The sequence below is a fragment of the Salvelinus sp. IW2-2015 genome, linkage group LG4p (assembly GCF_002910315.2).
Source record: "Salvelinus sp. IW2-2015 linkage group LG4p, ASM291031v2, whole genome shotgun sequence".
Classification (NCBI taxonomy): domain Eukaryota; kingdom Metazoa; phylum Chordata; class Actinopteri; order Salmoniformes; family Salmonidae; genus Salvelinus; species Salvelinus sp. IW2-2015.
The window spans coordinates 2,894,050-2,904,224 of record NC_036841.1 but is presented as its reverse complement, the minus strand read 5'-3'; the positions used below and the strand labels follow the sequence as shown (position 1 = coordinate 2,904,224).

At 44.2% G+C, this 10,175-nt stretch overlaps 1 protein-coding gene across 3 annotated transcripts in view; it reads right to left on the bottom strand.

Moving 5' to 3' along the window:
- Window positions 1–381: 381 nt before the first annotated feature.
- Window positions 382–10,175, bottom strand: part of hnf1ba (HNF1 homeobox Ba) — a 20,811-nt gene continuing 11,017 nt past the window's right edge. For 2 of the 3 annotated variants that reach the window (XM_070437249.1, XM_023980113.2), the window contains exons 5-10: window positions 9,128–9,279; window positions 7,579–7,705; window positions 7,110–7,301; window positions 6,673–6,791; window positions 4,094–4,138; window positions 382–2,143 (exon numbers count right to left, since the gene is read on the bottom strand). In XM_070437249.1, coding sequence (XP_070293350.1) covers window positions 2,123–2,143; window positions 4,094–4,138; window positions 6,673–6,791; window positions 7,110–7,301; window positions 7,579–7,705; window positions 9,128–9,279 — 656 coding nt within the window. In that variant the 3' untranslated portion in view covers window positions 382–2,122. The remainder of the gene's footprint in view (window positions 2,144–4,093; window positions 4,139–6,672; window positions 6,792–7,109; window positions 7,302–7,578; window positions 7,706–9,127; window positions 9,280–10,175) is intronic. The other variant, XM_023980137.2, reaches the window with a different exon arrangement.

Here is a 10,175-nt window from a genome sequence, read left to right as displayed (position 1 = left end):
GAGGGTATGACTTCAATTTAGAAAATATGAAGTAAAATAATTATTCAGAAAACACGCAGACAGTCAAATGCAGACTATACAAATGTTCATTATAAAAACCTGATTGTTTGTATCCTGTGCTTGTTTTTCTGGACCCCTCTGGTGGATTGGGATTTCATAAGTAACTAAGTGCGGCTGGGTATCCAACTCTCCATAACATTTCTCAACCTCTGTGGAATCCAGCCTGATTACATTGGCTGCTGTCACAACAAGAGATGCTTTCATCTTCCACCCATTCACAAATTACAAGACTCATATCACTGTTTTGCTTGCAAATACCTGTAAATATTGTCATTTTCACGGGGAGGGGGGGTTGTTATGATTTAGAAAGGAGAATAATAAAAAAGGGTCCAATTCCATATGTGTCTTTAAATTAGGAAACGTTGGGAATGAGGAAGTGGGAGGAGAGGGGAGGGAGCCTGGGAGGGCTAAAGTCCCATTCCTGAAATTCACCTGAACCCTATGAGCAAACATCAGTCAGAGAGAGGACTCCCAGGCAGGCAGGCAGGCATGGGCCACCCTAGGATTGGGACAATGTGTGCATCCTAAATGGCACCCTATTCCCTATATAGTGCACTACTTGTTTCAACCAAGGGTAGTGTACTATATAGGGAATAGGGTGCCATTTGGGATAAACCCTATAAATGGGTTTGAAGGCATACAGTGAATATGTGAGTCAACACGCCCACAGGGCAGACTTTGTTTATGATTTCATAGCACGCTGACTCTCTCTTCAGAACGAAACATGGGAAATGGGTGAAAGAAAAACACCCAAAGTGTCCAACTGAATTTCTGACTACTTTATATACAGTATCCACTGTACACGTATATAAAAAAAAACGAAATAAAACTTTGGTTTCATGTTTTGTGTCATGTTGTGCGGAGCTCTGACAACAGAAACAACATGAGGGTCATTAAGTTCATAGTGTAATGGTGCATCTCAGAAATTCCTCCGTCTTCTGTTTGTGGAGTACTGTACACGTTTTAGTCTTCTGAGGCTTCATATGCACTTCATATGCACTTCATATGCACTTCATATGCACTTCTATGCACATTGCATAGTCCTTTAGTTCTAAAGATTGTCATATCTTTCAATCACAGTTTACAATTGGAACCAAATAAAAAATACAAATATATTGTCTATTATATTTCCCCCGTGTTTGGGAATTACAAATGTTGAAATCCTTTAGACACATGAACGAAGTTCTAATTATCTGCACTATTGACTGTTCAGTACAGAAAATCACATTAGGAAAAACCAACATGGAAGACTCCTTCAAACAGAACAGGTATGTACGTATATGAAATATCTATCTACAAAAACCTATACAGTTGCTCAGGACAAAGTTAATATGATTGTCATCCAGTAGTTCTGACAGTTGTGCATTGCCGTTGATAATATACAGTATAGTGGGGATCAGATTATTCAGATCTGCCCATCATGAGTCCGGGCCCCGTGCCAGAGGGAATCACCCAGTCCCCCATACAGTCTATCCCCACCACAGCCCAACGTAGCTGGGCCGACTGAGGCAGATTGTGTCCTCTCACCCCAGCCTCCGTATGCCTTCATCTTCCACATCAGATCACAGTAACATGTTAGTTCTTCATGGACATCCACTCCACCAGTCCTATTCTTACATACCACAGCATGTAAGGCATAATGTGAAGATCCATTTGTTTTGTTCCTTGATAATGTCACAAATTATTGGCCACATAGAAGCGATGACTTGTCATTTGCACACATTTTCAATGAAAAGATAGAGAAATTAATAATGTTTTCACAAGATTGTGTTTGTAGTGAAAAATCATACATCCTTGTTGTTGATCATCTGTATGTCAGGGGAAATCCAGTTTCTCCTCCCTTCATTTAGGTGTCTATTAACGCAAAACCTGCTATGTTAATTTCTCTCCCCTTCTCTCACTCCTCCTCTCCTCTCGCCCTCCGCCACCGCCACTCTGGATTTATTGACTGACTCATCGTCCAGTGCGCTGTTGCCAGTTATTAGTTGTCATGGTTACCACAGTGAGTGGGTGGAAAAATGTGCTCCTGTTGCTAGGCACCAAGGAAGTCAGGTGRGTACTCTCACCAGGCTTGAAGAGGACACTGCAAAAAGAGAGACCGAGAGAGAGGGGAAAAAACGTCAGAGTGAGTACATCACACAAACAAATTAAGAAAACCTATTCAATAACACAAGAAACAGTTTCTGGTGAGGATGTATTTAATATGTATTGTCATGATAATAGGTCCCATTTCTAAAYTCCCCATGGTGTCAGATTCAGATTGGATGTAAACGGCTACAGCAGATTTATCAGCCCTGTGGCCTACTGCCTACCTACGCCACACCTGACCAAATACATTCCACATCCTTCTTCCACTTCACGTAATAGCCTTGCTTCCATTCAAATGGCCTTTTGGAGATTGTTTGTGGAATTCATGTTTTCCTTTCGCTCAAGGGGTGGAGGCAGTTGACCCTGGCGTGACCCTCTGGCCAGCAAACAGCCCTACCTGATAAAGGTGGAGGCCAGCTGCTCAGACCACAGTCTAACCCTAAGTGGAGGTGAGTTTAACATGGGGTGGGAGGGGTGTCCTCAGCAAACAAGAGAGTTATAAAGTCTGAGCATGTTGGTCATGACATGAGAAGAGCCCACTGGCCTCTCTGCACCACCCAGTCCAAATAAAGACCTGAGAGGCAGCCTGGAGGAGCCTGCTGTCCAAACGCTGGCTCGTTTAAATGCTGCTCCACCTATAAAGCTACAAATATACCATGATATCATCAGAGCATAGCTCAAAACTAGACAATGTGTTTAGGTTTATTTTCAATGCTCTGAAAAAACATTACTGATGACTGTCTTAGGTCTCGTTACTCAACACTGTAGAGCGATGGGTTCTACATACATATCAAACCAAAAGCCCCCGGTCAGTATCTTTCCAAAACCACTCTAATAAGGGGACAGTTTGCTTTCAAGCCAATCGGAGCATCTGCCAGAATGTTGCTCTGAGCGAGACATCTCAGCACTTCAGCCCGCCACCCAATGAGCAGTGACAGTGCTGCGGCCGGGCAGCATAGTGCTCTGTCTCAGGCAGCGTGGGAAATTGAGCGTGTGAAAGCAAAGCACCGAGGAAGGCATTTCAGGCTAGAGCGATCACTGGGACCAGGGAGATGTAGGAAAGGGGAAGAGCTGTAATTACAACAAAAAACACCCCCACCCTCACCCTGTACTCCCCCACCATCAACCCCCATAGCAGGGAAGTAAGTAGCAGGACACAAGCCTCCTGAACTTTGATTAACAGTGGGGTTCATTTCCTGATCAGGGCACTAGGTCTTGCCAGGCCAGGGAGCGACCAGCCCTCTTTCTCCCCAATGGAGAGGAAAGCGAAAGGAGGCATCATTAATCAAATGCCGTTCAGGATGAGGGCACGGGTGATTGATTGGTCCGGCCTTTCAAAGGAAATAGGAATTCTGAGGAGTATCCATACACCCGACTCCTTGGGCCAATGATTGAGATTTGTGGTCCACATGCTCAGACAAAAGCAGAGTGAACTGAGTACTAGGGTCAAACCCAGCATCAAAGCCAGAGCCTCACAAAAACGTTAGCTGTGAAACCATTATGTGAATAAATAAAGATTGCATTATTCAATATCTCATTAGTCTGATCTCATATTGCCATTCATTGACTTTAGATGCATAAGAAGGGTAGTGTATGTTGATTACATGAATTAAGGTTCCTGTATCAGTCTGTATAAACATTTATTTATGCCTATATTGTAATCTAAAGCACAGACATTTACTACGCAAAATATGGTATATTGCACACAAATATTCAGTTGAATGACCTTGGCTTTGGGCCAACAACACATCACATTGGGGTGAATTCACTGATTCAGTGCAGTTAAACTAAGTTTGCCTGGTACCAGATCGGTTTGTGCTCTTGCCAACTCCATTGCTGTCATTTTCAAGACAAATAGAGTTGGCATGATGGCACAAACAGACTGCCACTCGGCCTAAAACGAAGGGACTTTATTAAGTGACTGTACTAAGAAAATAGTATTTACCCAGGAGAGACCCCCCAGTTGCACCATCTTGTTTACGGTAGAATCCTAATGTAAGAGGGATTAAACAAGTCAACACACAATCACAACTCACACACCTAGTGTGCGTTCCAAAAGGAACCCTATTCCCCAAATATTGCACAACTTTTGCCATGAGCCCTATGGGCACTGGTCAAAAGTAGTGCACTAAATAGGGAATAAGGTGCACTTTCAGACAGCCCTACTGTATCTATCCTAGTCTATCAGCCTACTGTATCTATCCTAGTCTATCAGCCTACTGTATCTATCCTAGTCTATCAGCCTACTGTATCTANGTATCTATCCTAGTCTATCAGCCTGCTGTATCTATCCTAGTCTGTCAGCCTACTGTATCTATCCTAGTTTATCAGCCTACTGTATCTATCCTAGTCTATCAGCCTACTGTATCTATCCTAGTCTATCAGCCTACCGTATCTATCCTAGTCTATCAGCCTAACGTATCTATCCTAGTCTATCAGCCTGCTGTATCTATCCTAGTCTGTCAGRCTACCGTATCTATCCTAGTCTATCAGCCTACCATATCTATCCTAGTCTATCAGCCTACTATTAGTGAGTGCTCAGTTTGGGGAGAGGGTTGTGTGTCGGTTGTGAGGAAGATTTGGTGTGTTAGTAGATAAAGAAATGGATCAATCAAATCTCTAATGGGAGGCTTGCACAAGATACAGTACAAAGTCTCAGCAAGCTGGGAATTCATTTTAAAGCTTTCCAACTTAGATTTACAACAAACTATCTTAGTTTAAATGCAGTTTATGACCGCAATTTATGCAAACATCTCCCAGAGAGCAGCAAAAGGGATTATTACTAACATTATACATGCACATGCTCTAATACACAGAGAGGTCAAATATCGCAGATGTACAGACACAGAGGACAGACACTGAGGACAGACAGAGAGGACAGACACTGAGGACAGACACTGAGGACAGACAGAGAGGGGAGACTGTATTGACTGAGTCAGGGCCAGGGCCGTGGGGGAGGGGCCTGATTGTGGCCTGTGTTAGGTGAGACTGAGTCATGTTATTGACTGACCTGTTTGCTGGATGACATGGAGCTGAGAGTACTGAGGCTGTTGGCGTCTGTCACCACCATGGCTGAGGGAAACCGTGACTGGTGGGAATACTGCGGTGGCTCCTGCTTATGAGGGTACACTGCCAAAGACAAAGACATAGAGAGAACGTCTCAATGTTAATTTTACCCCAATAGATTCACCTTTATCTCTTGTCCTTATGGAATTGTCACGCTAAACATGACGTGTCAATGAGTGAAAAGGTGTTGGCAAGACAGCCGACAAATATCTGGGACAAGGCTATATTGGCATTATATCTCATCTATGACATGGCATCAGCAACCGTTTAGTGCTTACTAAGAGGCAGGTACTGACTGTGTGAATGAGTCACGGTGGCCATGAAGGGCTGCTGGTTCATGTGGCTGGGGGACTGCTGCATCAGGCCATGCTGGTGGGGACTGTGGAGCTGCTGGGAGAATTGCACCGGCTGCAGCGCTGCAAGGCTCCCCGCCACGCTGTTGATCACCGGCACTGACTGGGACTGCGACGTGTTCAGACCTACAACCACATAGAACTTAAGTTATTTGGCTCATATCAAAAGCATGACAATACAAGCATGACTATATTCGCAATGTAGTGCATTACTTTTGACCACTATGGGGCCTGGTTAAAAGCATTGCACTATATAGTGATTCAGATGCCAATTGGAGCTCAACCATTGTGTACATACGAACATAGAGGTCATGTGAGAATATATGCATAAAGAGAGGAGAATAAATGGGCAGTTATTACATTAAGAGAATCATTTGTGGAGACATGGGGAATACAGAGCACTGGCTGGTTGGTTGATTGGTTGACTCACTCTGTGCGATGGTCATGACTCCAGAGAGAGGCATGATGAGGTTCTGTGTCTGCTGGTGTGTGTGGTGGGAGTTGTGGATGTTGGTCAGCGTGCTCACAGGTGGNGTCTATCAGCCTACTGTATCTATCCTAGTCTATCAGCCTACTGTATCTATCCTAGTCTATCAGCCTACTGTATCTATCCTAGTCTATCAGCCTACAGTTAGTGAGTGCTCAGTTTGGGGAGGGGGTTGTGTGTCGGCTGTGAGGAAGATTTGGTGTGTTAGTAGATAAAGAAATGAATCAAGCCGATCTCTAATGGGAGGTTTACACAAGATACAGTACAAAGCCTAAACTCTGCAAGCTCGAAATTGATTTTCAAGCTTTACAACTTACATTTACAACCACCTATATTTCACAAACATTTTAGTTTAAATACAGCTTATGACCGAAACTTGTGCAAACATATCTCAGAGAGCAGCAAAAGGAATTATTCCTCACATTATATATGTACATGCTCTAATACACAGAGAGGTCAAATATCAGAGACTGAGGACAGACACTGAGCACAGACACTGAGGACAGACACAGAACAGACAGAGAGAGGAGACTGTATTGACCGAGTCAGGGCCAGGGTATAGGGGGAGGGGCCTGATTGTGGCCTGTGTTAGGTGACTGAAGCATGTTAGTGACTGACTTGTTTGCTGGATGACATGGAGCTGAGAGTACTGAGGCTGTTGGCGTCTGTCACCACCATGGCTGAGGGAAACCGTGACTGGTGGGAATACTGCGTGGGCTCCTGCTTGTGAGGGTACACTGCCATAGACAAAGACATAGAGAGAATGTCTCATTGTTAATTTTAACCCAATAGATTCGCCTTTATTAATGGGTAATCATTAGGGTTATGTTTATTGTTAGGATTAGGCTACATCTGTACATACTGAAATTGAGTTTCAAGCAAATTGCATATTAGCAGTAGCCTGGATGGCAGTCTGTTTCTGCTCTCTTGTCAACTCCTTATGGAACTGTCACGCTAAACAGAGCATGTCAATGAGAGAAAAAGTATCTGGGACCAGGCTAAATCGCCATTATATCCCATCTATGACATGGCATTAGCAATCGTTTAGTGCTTACTAAGAGGCAGGTACTGACTGTGTGAGTGAGTCACGGTGGCCATGAAGGGCTGCTGGCTGGGGGACTGCTGCATCAGGCCATGCTGGTGGGGACTGTGGAGCTGCTGGGAGAACTGCACCGGCTGCAGCGCTGCAAGGCTCCCCGCCACGCTGTTGATCACCGGCACCGACTGAGACTGCGACGTGTTCAGACCTACAACCAAATAGAACCTCAGTGATTTGGCTCATGTCAAAAGCATGACAATAAAAGCATGACTATATTCCCTATATAGTGCATTATTTTTGACCCCTATTGGTCAAAAGTGATTTGGGTGCCAATTGGAGCTCAACCATTGTGTTCAAAAGAAAATAATACAAGAATTTGTGCATAAACAGAGGAGAATAAATGGGCAGTTATTACAGTAAGAAAGTCATTTCTGGATACATGGGAAATGCAAAGCGCTGGCTGGTTGGTTGATTGGTTGACTCACTCTGTGCAATGGTCATGACTCCAGAGAGAGGCATGATGAGGTTCTGTGTCTGCTGGTGTGTGTGGTGGGAGTTGTGGATGTTGGTCAGCGTGCTCACAGGTGGCAGGCCTCCACCTGACGCAGACATCTAGAGAGAGAGACACACTAAGAAACTTAGTGATACCATTCTGGACCAAGAATGAAGTCATGTACTGACAATATCCTAAATCTAACATGCTAACTGGATATAAGGATGGTTAAATCAGTGTATAGAGTAAAGCATGGCGATCACTTTAGAAGTGAAACCAGATGTTCTCAGCAATGCAGCTCACACAGATAAATGTTGAGTTAGTTCTGCTGCTTTTGTCTAACACTTTTGTGCTCCAGTCATCTACACCGAACAAATAATGAGGAGAAAATAAATACAAAATAATCCAATAATGAAGCGTAAAAGCACAGATTGAAAGTAGTAGTGTGTATGCATGTGTGTGTGTGTGCGCGTGTGGGTGTGTGTGTTCATGCACGCAACTGTTTTCACATTTCCTGCCAGCTGCTCTGAGAGGAGGGGATGGTCAGACAGTGGATGTATCTCAAATGACACACTGTTCCCTATATAGTGCACTATGGGCCCTGGTCAAAAGTAGTGCATTATAGAGGGAATAGGGTTCCATTTGCAACTCAGACAGTCATCTGTACGGTACCCATAGATAACAACCTGCCTGCTCTGACCTTTTCCAATGTATACTGACCGGCCCTCCCTACGAAAATCTAACTTCCTACTGACAGGAGATAATGATAAATGCACTATGAATCATAAGGGATATTCTCACTAAATAAAGATTGTGATGTTCAACTTTGTTGGATTTAAACAACACAAATCTGGTTAGTGCCATAATATAGTTATTATTCTGATCCTAAGAATACGATATCATAGTTTTTTGGGACCAGCGTTCAAGAGTTAGAAATGTCTGCATGTACGGTACTGCCCAAGTTTCGCTTTCACCAATCAAATATTGGAATAGGACAGAGGGCTGAGTTTCTCCCCTCTAGCTCCCTTTTCTGAAGGTAGAAAAAACATTGAGCATAATCGAGTGCTGTCGTCATTTCCCTGGCAGAGCAAGCAGTGCTGAGCGCTCCACCCTCCACTTCGCTTTACAGGGCATTTAATCAATAAGCTCAGAATGTTTCTTTGTCAAGTTTATTGGCTCAGCTCTGGACCTGCCCAGTTCACTATGGTGGTGAAGGCTGTACTGTATGTTAGGCCTCAGCCATGACCTGCCACCTGTCTCCACTTTCCACTGAGAGCAGCACAATGTTCTAACTGTTGTTCCCTACAAACTGTTCCATGGGAGTCTGGCTCAGGGATCTGCTTTATATGTCTATGGCTGCGTTCCAAATGTCACCCCATTGCCTTATATAATGCACTACTTTTGACCAGGGCCCATAGGACTCTGGTCAAAAGTAATGCAGTACAGAGGGAATAGGGTGCCATTTGGAAAGCACCTCATGTTAAACGCAGCCCTGGTCCTTATCTAATCAGAGGCCAGGAGGGCCCAGGTGTGTTACTCACCATCTTGGCATCAGGTGACAGCAGACTGTGGCTGGGGTCCAAGCCGCCCGGAGACACCTGCTGTAACACCGACTGGCTGGTCGACATGCTGCCATGGTGGCTGATGGTCGTCGAGGAGCTGACCTCACTGGGTCCTTGTTGGCTGTACCGCACTGGAGGGAGGGAGGTAAAGAGTGAGAGAAATTGACAGATTGTTAGATTGAGAGTTTATTTCTTGACCTAACAACATCTGTGTTACACAGGATAACAGTATATAGGGTAGAGAGATGGTAGCAGGCCTCTCAGTATGACTAAGTGTGCTATGTCAGCAGGTGCTCCAACCCATCAGACTCACCTGCTCTTTGACTCAAACAGGGAGAGCAGAGCAAACAAACACACTGACCCCTCCACTGGTGCTATCAGCCCAGCTCAGCCAAGGCCATTTAGTGAGTACAATACACCGTACACCAGCCCCCCACAACCCCAGTCCTAGACTTTATGAACTCAAGCACCATTGTTTTTTAGAAAATCAACACTACAGCTTCAAACACCACAAATACAATTATTTACATTCAATCCAAACAGTTGCAATTCTCATTAAATTCATTCAACATTAAAGTACTAAACTGCCATAGAGGCACCAGAGAGTCAAAATGCAGGGAGTTTTGTAGGTTATTCTAACAATGGGGGGCACGAAAACTGAAGGCAGATTTACCTAGATCAGTACATAACCATCCCTGTGAACGGGTTTGGTGTCTCATATTTTGTCATTTTAACAGTGAAGTGAGGTAGGTCGGAAGCTTGTGTAGTTAAGCTTTGTAAACAAAAAGGGAGTAATGAAGTGATCTATGGGACTTTAATAAGGACCAGCCAACCTTTTGATACAGGATGCAGTGATGTGTATTAAAACAGTCYCCTGTGATAAAGAGAAGGGCGCTATGATAGACGGCATCCAAAGGTATAAGTGTAGTGGCTGCGGCATTCTGATAAATGGTGTCACCATAGTCAAGGACTGGCATGTAAAGTTGACTGTACAATCTGCTTCCTGCTGTTTAGAGAGAGGCATGAT